Below are 12340 nucleotides of genomic sequence, written 5' to 3'. Positions count from 1 at the left end.
TTAAGCCATGCAGATAAGCAGCAAAGTTTACGAGTCTCCCCTAAAGAGCTCGCCAGCCGGCCGTGTAGAAAGACTAGCCAGCCCAGGCTTTCCTTTCACGCTCAGAAGCTTGGGAGCTATGTGCTTCCCACACTCCTCCCTCTCCTAAACTCCTTCCTCACTGCCAGGCAGGCGAGGAAGGACACCCAGAAGCAGAAGGGACAGGCCCACTGGCAGGAGGAACCTATGTCCAAGCCACATGCCCAGCCGGCCTCCCAGAGGGGAGTGCCGCGCACACACTCACAGCCGCACGCGCCCCTCAGAGAAGAGCCGGGCCCTCTGCCCGGCACAGGCAGCAGCTGATGCGTCCTCACCCAGCCATCCCCTTTGATTCATTCAATACGTTTCCTCCTGCCTGCCTGCCAAGTGTTGGACTGGGACTCGGAGAAACGTCGAGTTGGAATGGCGGGTCCTGTCCTCCAGGAAGAGACTGCTGTTTGGAGGGAAAGCTAAGCTGCTCTACCATCCTGGTGTCAATCTTTCTGTTAGACATGGGCCCTCGGAAGGCCAGCAGCTCAGGGGAGGGTGGGGGTCTCTGGCCAAGAGCTGATGCTTCAGTTTCCCAGAATGCTTTGCCTGTGCTCATCCCCACTCCTCCTCCTCCTCCTCCTCTTATCCTTGTCCTTCCAGTTCTCCTCTTTTGACTATTCTTTTTGAAAAATAATGTTGTGTTACATTTTTGGTGAAAGTTTGCACAAGTTAGATTCCCGCGCACAGGTTTCCACACGAATTGATCAATGGCCTTAGTTGCATTTTTCATGATGTGTCAACGTGCTCTTCCGGTGCCTTCCAGTGGCTCTATTTCCACCTGTCTGCTTAGTTCTTTCTTTTTTTTTTTTTTTTGCCTCTAACATTTTTTTTTATTTTAACAATTTATTGGGGCTGATACAATTCTTTTCACAGTTCATACATATACATACATCAATTGTATAAAGCACATCTGTACAGTCTTTGCCCTAATCATTTTTTTCTCTTTTCTTCTTTTACATTTTATTAGGGACTCAAACAATTCTTAGCACAATCCATACATATACATACATCAATTGTATAAAGCACATCCATACATTCCCTGCCCCAATCATTCTCAAGGCATTTGCTCTCCACTTAAGCCTCTTGCATCAGGTCCTCTTTCCCCCCCCCCCTCCTTCCCCTTTCTTCCCTCCCTCATATGCCCTTGGTAATTTATACCTCGTTATTTTGTCATATCTTGCCCTATCCGGGGTCTCCCTTCCCCCCTTCTCTGCTGTCCCTCTCCCAGGGAAGAGGTCACATGTGGCTCCTTGTAATCAGTTCCCCCTTTCCAACCCACTCACCCTCCACTCTCCCAGCATCGTCCCTCACACCCTTGGTCCTGAAGGTATCATCCACCCTGGATTCCCTGTACCTCCAACCCTCATATGTACCAGTGTACAGCCTCTGTCCTATCCAGCCCTGCAAGGTAGAATTCGGGTCATGGTAGTTGGGGGGAGGAAGCATCCAGGATCTGGGGGAAAGCTGTGTTCTTCATCGATACTACCTCACACCCTAATTAACCGATCTCCTCTCCTAAGCCCCTCTATGAGGGGATCTCCATTGGCCGACACTTGGGCCTTGGGTCTCCACTCTGCACTTCCCCCTTCATTTAATATAATATATATATACACATACATATATACATATACACATATACACATATATACACATACATACACACACTTATATCTTTTTTTTTTTGCATGATGCCTTATATCTGGTCCCTTGGGCACCTCGTGATCGCACTGGCCGGTGTGCTTCTTCCATGTGGGCTTATTTGCTTCTGAGCGAGATGGCCGCTTGTTCACCTTCAAGCCTTTAAGACCCCAGACACTATCTCTTTTGATAGCCGGGCACCATCAGCTTTCTTCACCACATTTGCTTGTGCACCCATTTGTCTTCAGCGATCCTATCATGGAGGTGTGCAGTCAATGATATGATTTTTTGTTCTTTGATGCCTGGTAACTGATCCCTTTGGGACCACTCGATCACACAGGCTGGTGTGTTCTTCCATGTGGACTTTGTTGCTTCTGAGCTAGATGGCCGCTTGTTTATCTTCAAGCCTTTAAGACCCCAGTCACTATCTCTTTTGATAGCCTGGCACCATCAGCTTTCTTCACCACATTTACTTGTTCACCCACTTTGGCTCCAGCCGTTGTGTCGGGAGAGTGAGCATCATAGAGTTCCAATTTAATAAAAGAAGGTATTCATGCATAGAGGGAGTGTTTGAGTAGAGGCCCAAGGTCCTTCCGCCACCTTAATACTTGACCTATAAATATAGACACCAAGATCTATTTCCCCAACCTCCTATATATATTTGCATGTACCTGTCTTTGTCTACACCTCCATGAATACCCTTTGACTCCCAGCTCTTTCCTCCATCTCCCTTAACCTTCCTCCTGCCCTACTACCATGCTTCATCGCCACCTGGGCTAGAGTATACCTCTTCTCTAAGCAACCTTACCCTTGATCATTTCCCACCAGGCCTACCACTCCCCCTTCTCTACCATTTGGGGTCCCATGTTTTTCCCTTGTCCCTGGGTTCTGCTTAGTTCTTAATCCCCCTGTTGGCCCACTTCCTCACCTTTGCCGTGAGAGAGTACATGTTGGCCTTTCGGAGTCATCCCAAGGGTTTTTTAGTGGCGCGTCCAGTCCAAGGGGTAAATATCCTTTCTTTCATTTGTCTGTGCTTCTGATTAAGAGGTGACACTCAGCCTCCTGCCACCCCCACCCCCACCTCCCACCGGGACAGTTCAGGGCTTAACAAGCATCTCAAGGTGCCAGTCTCCAGGAGCCATGCAGTTCTCAGGCCACGCAGTCAATCTGGTGTTTCTGGGAATTTGAATTTTGTTCTGCGTCTTTCTCCCGCTCTCGCCACGGTCACCTTTGTGACCCGTCAGGTCAGGTTAGTGGTAGAAGCTGAGCGCCGTCTGGTTCTTCTGGTCTCAGGAGAGTAGGGGGCTTGTGTAGGCGACCGGCCTCAGAGACTTGTTTCCCCGCTCAGATTGTGGTTAGCCTCTCACTCTTTCAATTCTAATGAATAGAGGCTAAGAGTTGTGCCTTCTCAAAAAAAATCTCGCTGTTACCAAATTAGTTCTGACCCCTAGTGATCCAGGGTTGAGCGGCCAGGCTTCCAAGATCGTAACTCATTACAGGAGTGGAACGCCTCATCTTTCTCCCTTGAAGCGGCTGATGGTTTCAAACCCCTGACCTTAGGGTTAGCAGCCCAGTATGTAACCCACTACAACACCAGGGCTCCTAGCTGTCTCTCAGATGTTTGTGTTAAGACCCCAGACGCTACTCCCTTCACTGGGGTGCAGAACATGAACTTGGTGAATGACATCATGCCAACTGATTGAGTTGTCTCATGAGACTTTGACCCTAAGTTTTCAAACCTGGCAAACCAGTCTCAAGAAGTGTTTGGTTAAGTCAGAGAAGCCTATGTAGTGTCTTCAATGAATAGCTGGGACTACTAAGGTGACCAGACCTCTCACTTTTGGCGGGGCAGTCCAATTTTTAACAGTTTTTCCTGCGTCCTGCGGCGTTTTTAAAAAGTCCCGATTTTGGGAAAGAATGCACGACAAGCTAGGGTATACGGTTTTCGGCTGCCATGTGGCTATTTTGCCAGGATATGAGTTTTATCAATGGTGTCCTGCTTTACCAATGTTTAAAATCTGGTCACTTTAGACTACACACATGTATCTGGATTTATAGGCACCTATAGATATGGTGTAGTTGGTTCTATGTGGAGCTGCTACACGCAAGGTCTGCAGTTCGAAACCACCAACTGCTCCTTAGCTGAAAGATGAGGCTGTCTACTCCCACAAAGAGTTACAGTCTCAGGGATTCACGGGGATAGTTCTAAGCTGTCCTATAGGGTTGCTATATGTCAGACTCGCCGTTACGACAGTTAGTTTTAGAGTGACCTGTTCTCACAGACAGGAGATGTATAGCCTTTACCTCCCATATGTGAACATAGTGATCATTTTTCTTCTTCTTTGCCCGAATTTTTTCCACATAGGGTGAGCCGGGGGCCCCAGGAGCCAAGGTACTGTGTCATGGGGACTGCTCTGGGGGGCAGCAGCAGAGAGTGTGGGGGGAGGTAGGGAGCTGTTGTTGCTCCTTCGTGCCTGGTGGCCCTGAGGTGGCTGGCCTGGGCCTGGAGACCTGTCTGAGTAGAGGGGGGCTGTCCAATGAGGGGCCTGCGTGTCAGGACTCACTACAAAGCGTCCCCCGTCTCTGAATCCTGGATCCTACCGCAGTCGTCTCCGCCGACTGGCAGTCAGAATTGACTCCTCATGCCCGCTGCACCTGCAGGCCTCGCCGTTTCTCTCGGGTCAAGCAGCAAATAAACCGGAGAAATCCTTTTGTCCTTTTTTTAAAAATGACTACCCGGGTTTCTCCAGCCGGCCTTTCGGCACTTTTGGTACGGGAAGCTCTAAACAGAAATGTGACCTCGGTTGGCTTGTCCAAACCTGTTTTGACCAGGGCAGCTTTTCTACTCACGCCCCCTGGCGGGCAGCCTGAGGCCCAGCCCTCTCACCGCCATCCGGCGGATGCCAACTCCTCAGTCAGTCTTTCTCCTAAGGAGCGGCTGGTGGCTTCAAACTGCATAACCGCTGCGCCACCGGGCTCCTAGCAGTGGACAATCTGCGGATGCAGGATTTATGCCAGTGGCTTGAAGGGGCACCAAGAGACCTGGATTCTACCCGTGGTTTGGGGACACTCTGTGTCGTATAACCGTTTGCAACCTCAGTGGCTGCCTCTACATACTGGGGCGGGGGTGGGGGTGGCTGTGCAGGGGCGACTCCTGCATCTCTGAGGGACTCTGAAGGAAAACTGGAGCTCCATGGTCAAGGGAGAGGCTGATTAGGAAAGCAAGCCGCTCCAGACGTTGGACAATTTCTGCTAGGTGGATTTTGCGTCCCTCATGGCAGGGAGGGAGGAGTGGGCAGGAGAGATGAGGGAGACGATAAAACCCAAACAAAGTCACGGCCATCAAGTCGATGCCTCTTCATAGTGACTCTGTAGGACAGAGCAGAACCACCCTGTGAGTGTCCAAGGCTGTAACTCTTTAGGGGACTAGAAAGCCCCATCTCTCCCCAGGAGCGGCTGATAGTTTTGAACAGCTGACCTTGTAGATCGCAGCCCAACTTGAAACCACTAGGCCACCAGGGCTCCTAGACTGTAGGCACATGGAAAAGGTGGAGTGGCCCCAGGGCTGTTTCCCGCCATGTCTGGTTTTCTGGACTGTCCAGCATCTCCGCAGGAAGCCACCCAAAGAAGCTGAAGGTGGCTGGCCTCCATTTTGATCTGGGCTCTCACCTGGCGTGAGTGATACAGAAAGCAATGGTACCAGCGGTCTCCGGCCGAGGACTCACACGTGGTGGGGGTCCCGCTGGATGGGGAGCCCTTCTGAGTATGGCCAGTCCTGGGAGGCAGGGCAAAGGCCATGCGCAGCCAGCGGTGGTATGGCTGGAACCTTCCTGAAGAATTCACTCCTGATAACGTGCTGTCTGTGTTGTCCCCGCAGGGTGACAAGGGAGCTGTGGGTCCCCCTGGGCTACCTGGCCTCCTGGGACAGAAGGTAGGAAACTCTGCCCTCTGGGCATGGGTGCCATACAAGGCCTGGGTCCCCACTTCAGCCCTGCACACTCACTCGGCCCCAGTGTTGGCTGGGTGGCTCCCCCAGACTGCAGGGAAAGGCTGCCGGGGTCTGTTGGGGAAGGGAGAGAGGTTTCACAAGGCCCCAAAGTGTCCACCTGAAGGCACCCAGTAACTACCACCTGGTTATATCCCCCCCAACCCCCACTCAAACACGTCACATAGGATCCTAGCTCCTGAAAACGGTTCCGTGTCAGTAAAAGCATACATGTTTGTTTACCAGTGGCCATCAGTCAGTGTCACCTCCTGGCTACCCTATGGGTGTTAGATCATTTGCACCTCTCAGGAGTGTGTGTGTGTGTGTGTGTGTGTGTGTGTTTTCAAGAGCAGAGCTCTGGAGATAAATTGGTTAGTCACCCACCTGGTAACTGAAATGTTAAAACCCACCAGTGGAACTCAGCCCAGACAAAAGCCGGGGGGTCTGGGGGTGCGGAAGAGACAGTCTGCCCCTTAGCTGGGAGGGAGAAAAGACAGAGAAGTAGAAGACAGGGTTCAACCCCTTCCCTCCCAAACAAGGCTGACTCAGCAATGGTAACGCCATTTTCCACACAAGGGAGAGAAAGGCAGTGCCGGCAACGCCATTGGAGGAGGCCGAGGGGAGCCTGGCCCTCCGGGACTCCCTGGGCCCCCAGGGCCAAAGGTGAGTCTTCCCCAGGGATCAGCATCCAAGGGAGATATTTGCTAGTGACCTTCCACCTCAGACTATTCTCAGGAACCTAATGCTCTGAATATTTCTCCTTCTATGGCCTTCCGGGCCAAGGGTGTAAGACTCCAGTAGATGGAATGGTGTGACTTAGTAAAATCTCAGCAGCGAGAGAGACAGCAGCCCAAGGACATTGAGTACTAGAGATATTTCCAGTAAAGCCATCTGTCATCCCTCCCTCCTTAAGCAGCTGCCTGAGCTGCCCTGCATAGCCTCACCCCATCCCTCTCTTCCTCCCCAGGGAGAAGCTGGTGTTGATGGGCAGGCTGGCCCCCCAGGATGGCAAGGAGACAAGGTACACAAGTCCCTAGATCACAGGAACTGCACAATGGGGGGTCAGCTTGGGGGCTCAAGCTCTCGAGAAAGAAAAGTAGTCCGGGGCTGAATCTGATCCAGACAAGGGGGCAATGCCCACTGGCCCCTCCACTCCTGGCCACCATCTTTCCTGGCTAGCTTGGTCTTTGATCAGTCATCCCCCCTGGGACAGCAGCCACACAAAGACTAGCTTGCCAAGCCCCACAGCACCCCTGGGCTCTCCAGAGACACACATAACTCTCGCAGAGACACATAACTGAAATGCTGTTTCAGGAGGCCCACGGGCCAGGCAGCTTGGACATGGCAGTGACCATGAGCTGGTCTCCTGACAGGTCATCGTGAGCTGAAGTGTACCAAAGAGCTCATTTTTCCTTCGTGTTTATTTTCTTTCTTGATTTAAAAAAAAGAAGAAGAGGTCTTCGACTTTAAGCTCAAACCAGAATATCTGGAACTATGATTTATTCTTTGAAGTGTACACCGCTGTTTCATTTCTTCTAGAAAGTTCTGTCATGTTTTCCCTAGGAGCAGAGCTTCCCGCCCCACCCCAAATCATCTGCCCCAACAGCTTGCAGGTTGGGTCTTTCCCAAGCGGAGGGGAGCCCAAAAGAGCCACACAAGGTCTTCATGCTCGTTACCCAGCACCTAGGCAAATTGGCACCAACTGGCTTTGCCCTGGACACTTGAGCAGGATGGCAATAAAAGAGAAGCAACGATGTCTGCTCCCACGGGTGTTGCTGGGAGAGACCTGGGCAGAGGTGACCAGACAGTGGCACACAGGGTCACTAGCAGAGAGCACAACACAGGATGTCATCAAGTGACTTTACGGAAGGAGCTCAGAGGGAGACGGGAGTGGGCAGGTATCCAGAGACCACTTGCTGAAGGGGCTGAGCCCTCCAGTCCAGTCATGGATGGGGTGCCCTGTGTCCTCTCAGCCTGAGGCAGAGAGCTCCAGCCCCCTTCTGCAGTACTAGCTAGGGACATCAATGTGTGACCAGGCTCTGTCCCCATTCACTCCAATTTTGTCATGCCACAGGGGGAGCCTGGAGCGGCTGGAGAACAGGGACCCACTGGCCCCAAGGTATGTGCCTCTCTTCCCAGAGTCGCAGTGGGATTCCCCACCTCCCTGAAGTCACAGGTAGAAGTGGGTTGGCCCTGGGGTCTCTGTATGGAGGGAAGGGAAGAGCATGCTCAACCCAGTGAGACGCCAATGTTTGCACTCAGTCTTCTTCTGGTCTGTCCAACCAGATGGAGGCTCTCAGTAATTGGTCTAGAATCTCTAGGCAGCCTGGGAGAGGGCTCGGGAGCCTTTCACCGGTTCTTCTTCAGTTGCTCTGAAGTCACCTGTGCAGCCAGGTGCAGTCATAGGTGCTTGCTATCAGAGGTACCTGCTCTGATAGGGCAGAGGCAGCCCTTGCCCTAGGCCCTGCGCTTGAGACCTCAATTGTTTTGCAGGGCTCCAAGGGAGAGCCAGGGAAAGGGGAGATGGTGGATTACAATGGAAACATCAGCGACGCTCTGCAGGTGAGTGAGGTCTAACCCACAGACAGAGGCCCAGAAGGCCTTCGGGACCAAGGGTAAGGCTCTGAGGAATGCCCCTGAGGCCCATCACCTGGGCAGAGCTTCCAGGAGAGACATTCTCCCTGGGAGAATCTGTCTCTCTTTTGGTCTCCCCCTGGGCAGCCTTGGAGTGAGCGCAGGCGCGCACACACACACATCATTCTTGGGCATCCAAGTGTCCTGGCTCGCTGTCTGGACACAGCTGCCCCAGGACCTGAGAGCCACAAGGGAGTACCCCGGCACCCCCAGGGGGTACTGGCCCACCCATATACATGGCAGAATCTGACTTTCCAAAATGCATCCTTTAAAAACATATACTCATATTTTAGGGCCATCAGCTAGCAACAGCCCTTTAAAAGTTGTTGTTGTCATTGTTTTAGTTAGGCGCATCAAGTCAGCTCCGGCGGACAGCGACGCCATTCAGAATGGCGTGAAACACCGCTGGCCCTCTGCCACCCTCACAGCGGTTCTTACGGTTGAGCCCATTGTTGCCGCCACTGTGTCAGTCCATCTCACCAAGGGCCTTCCTCTTTGTCACTGTCCCTCTACTGTACCAAGCAGGCAAGCTTCTCCAGGGACTGCTCTTTCCCGCCAGCCTGTCTCCAGTGCTTTCAAAGTAGGCTTTCTCCACGTTTGCATTGCTGGCCGGCTGAGCTGGATGCTCCTCATTAGATGTGCGCAGTGAGGCCGCTTTAGCAGCCTCCCTGGACGCCACCCTCTGGCTACTAGGAAGACCCTCAGCACTGTCACCAGCCAGTCGACACAGAAACACCTCCAGATGTTACCAAATGGGGGCACAAAGAAAAGTCATTACCAAATGGGGGCAAAAAGAAAAGTCACCCTAGATTCAGAATCCCGACTTCAAAGAAATCTCCATGTGTGTGTGTGTATAATTCATTGTTAAAATAGCGCTCTTCCCTCGGATTTATTCCCGAGTGATCCAAGCTCTGTGATACAGCATTTGCTGAAAGTTTGGGGTCCATGGGAGCCTTGAGATTTGCATCCTGGGAGAGGAGGAGAGGGCAAGGGTGGGCCCCGGTAGGCAATTAGAAAGAATAAGAGAGCCTGCATCCTTCCTCCTTTGTAACCTGAAGAAAAGACCAGCAGTCCATCGTAGTACACCTGGGGCTATGGGGTAGGCACTGCACTGCCAACTGCACGGTCAGCGGTTCAAACCCAGCAGCTGCTTCTCGGCCAATAAAAGATGTCGGTTGTCTGCTCTTGTGAAGATCTACAGCAGGCGTCCTCAAACTGCAGCCCGTGGGCCACATGGGGCCCGCCAAGGACATTTATCTGGCCCACCGGGTGTTTTGGCCCTGTTTGTTTTTTTACTTCAAAATAACATATGTGCATAGGAATTTGTTCATAGTTTTTTTAGAAAACTATAGTCTGGCCCTCCAACGGGTCTGAGGGACAGTAAATTGGCCCCATTTAAAAAGTTTGAGGATCCCTGATCTACAGTCTCAGAGAGTGCGTAGAGGGTCACTGTGAGTCATAACCAGCTTGATGGCAATGAGCTGGGCTTGGGGTGAGTGCGTCCCAGGACCACCTTCAGAGCAGTGATCAGCTTGTGAAATAGTGAAACCAGTTCTCTGTCTAGTGATCGCCTGGAGGTAAATGGTTGGCAGGGGTGGTGTGGGGTGAGGAGCCATGGAGACCCACCTAAAAGGGTCTCTTGGAGGACCAGTCTCAGTGGACACAACCTGGCAGAGGTGAACTTCCAGGTGACAACTGACACTGTGGTGTTTGGGGTTTTGTTTTTGTTCATCTAGGAAATCCGGACGCTGGCCTTGATGGTAAGTCTTATTCTTCCCTTGCTTTCCTCCGGCTGCAGACTGGGGGTATTGGGGAGGGCGACCCAGAAACCAGGGCTTGAGTTCTCCCCGCAGCAAGCAGGCACCAGCTGAGAGTCAGGGCTGAAGCGTGGGTCACTGGTTCACTGTACGGCCGAGTGTCCCAGTGCCTGTAGAAGTGCTAGGTTTCAATGACAACTGTTATGGAGCTCTGGTAGTGTAGTGGTTACCCATTGGGCTACGATGCACATGGTCACCAGTTCAAAACCACCAGCAGCTCCTGAGAAAGACAGGACTTTTGACTCCAGTAAAGAGTGACAGTCTTGGAAACTCACCGGGGCGCTTCTACCCTGCCCCGTAGGCTCACCCTGAGCCGGCATTGGCAGTGAGTGAGAGCAGCGTGCCCCTGGGAGCAGCGTGCCCCTGGGCTCCCTTCCTTTGCTCAGGGGTCGGATGTAGTTGAGCTCCATCCAACTTGTTGAATCTGCCAGTATTCACTTCTTCGCCAATTGCTGGGTCATGTTCCCTTGGGTGTATGTGACCTGTATTCGCTGGGCATGGACATGCAAACAGATTGCTTGCTGAAGACATTCACTACGCCCTGTTCTCTGAAGGGGGCTTTGAGCCCCGGGAGACCCCCTCCACCAGGTGCCCTAGAGGACAGGAGTGGAGGAACCTATTTTAGTCCAGCATCTCTGCCCCCATGTACCCCAATAAAGCCATTTTATCTCTTTCACATTGAGGGGTTACCCCAGGTGCCTTGTGCTTTTCAGGGGAAAAAATGGTGTGAAAGCTCTGTTCTCTCTGAGCCAGTCTCTATGAGACTCCCTTGGGGACATCCTCTGGGGACAGGCCCCCATCCTCAGTCAGCGAGCTCTCCCATGTGCCTCTCTGTTCTCCCCAGGGCCCCCCTGGTCTTCCCGGGCAAATTGGCCCACCTGGAGCTCCAGGGACCCCAGGCCAGAAGGTAAGACCTTTTTTTATGGGAGAGGGGGTCATGTGAAGACCCAGCAGAGACACTGCCCCTCAGCAAAGTGACCAGGATACCCCCATCCTGGTCTCTCATCTCCCCAGGGTCCTCTCCACAGGGTTCTTGCCTATAATCTTTCCTGACACTCCCACATGCACACTCCGCCCTGTTGGCCTGCCCTCCTGCCCTCCCTCCTCACAGATACTGGCCTCCTCCCAGGCATCCTTCCTGGCTTTTTGGACCCCTGCAATTCATAGACCCCTCTGATGTGGCAGAGTCCAAACCAGGCCCCCAACTGTCACCTATCAGAGAAGGTGACTTTGAATCCCTCCCTAGTCTCTAGGCTTCCCCACCTTCATCTCCCTTGTATATTCCCCACCTTCAAAACAGACATAAACATACATACATACATATACACACACACACACACACACACACACAATAAATAGGAGCCATGTGGTGTAGTGGTTGTGAGTCGGGTTGCTAACCACAAGGTCAGCAGTTCAGAACCACCAGCTGCTCCAAGGTAAATAAAGAATTACAGTTCCAGAAACTCACAGGGGCAGTTTGGCCCTGTCCTATAGGGTCGCTATGAGTTGGAATCCACTCAAGGACAGTGAGTTCGATGGTTGGTTGGTTGGTTGGTTGGTTGGTTGGTTGGTTGGTTGGTTGGTACCCCTGTGCCTTTGATCCAAAGCCTGGCTATCCTGTGCTCAAAGAGTGGGTTCACCATTCAGCTACTAACTGATAGGTCAGCCATTCAAACCCACCCTCTGCTCCTCAGAAAAAAGAGGAGACTTTCAGCTCCTCAAATGTTTTGCCATTTCAAGGACCCAAAGAGGCATTACTCCCTTGTCCTGTTGGGTGGCAATGAATTGGAATCCACCTGGTGGTGTAGGTTTGGGAGGGAGGGGTGGGATTGTTTTGCTTGTTGTTTGTTTATACGCGCTCAAGAAGCTCTGTTGGCACAGTAGTTCATCAGTCGCTATCCAAGAGGCAGGTGGCCCAAACCCACAGGAGGAAGAAGGGGCAGTGTATGTGTGTGAACAGTCCGGCCTGTATACTGTGTGGGGCGGTTCTCCCCTCTGTCCTGCACGTCACTATGAGCTGGCATCTTTTGCTGGCAGTGAGTTTGGTCAGGTGGCTATTCTGTGGTCAAGGGACTTCCTACCCTGCACACTCCTGCTCCCTCTTCCCTGCCCTTCTCACATTTCATTTCCAGCTCAATGGCCACCTCCTCCCAGAAGCCTCTCCTGATGGATCAGGCAGAGCTCACCACCCATCCTT

General features: G+C 52.4%; 1 protein-coding gene across 1 annotated transcript in view; it reads left to right on the top strand.

Moving 5' to 3' along the window:
• Positions 1–12340, top strand: part of COL13A1 (collagen type XIII alpha 1 chain) — a 203832-nt gene that overhangs the window by 141509 nt on the left and 49983 nt on the right. Inside the window, exons 21-28 of the mRNA XM_075533429.1 lie at positions 4073–4099; positions 5585–5638; positions 6269–6355; positions 6660–6713; positions 7767–7811; positions 8186–8254; positions 10063–10086; positions 10988–11050. Of these exons, the coding sequence (XP_075389544.1) occupies positions 4073–4099; positions 5585–5638; positions 6269–6355; positions 6660–6713; positions 7767–7811; positions 8186–8254; positions 10063–10086; positions 10988–11050 (423 nt within the window). The remainder of the gene's footprint in view (positions 1–4072; positions 4100–5584; positions 5639–6268; positions 6356–6659; positions 6714–7766; positions 7812–8185; positions 8255–10062; positions 10087–10987; positions 11051–12340) is intronic.

Source organism: Tenrec ecaudatus, chromosome 16 (genome assembly GCF_050624435.1).
Source record: "Tenrec ecaudatus isolate mTenEca1 chromosome 16, mTenEca1.hap1, whole genome shotgun sequence".
NCBI lineage: Eukaryota > Metazoa > Chordata > Mammalia > Afrosoricida > Tenrecidae > Tenrec > Tenrec ecaudatus.
Note: the sequence above shows the minus strand (reverse complement) of the source record. Positions and strands in the feature narration are given on the sequence as shown.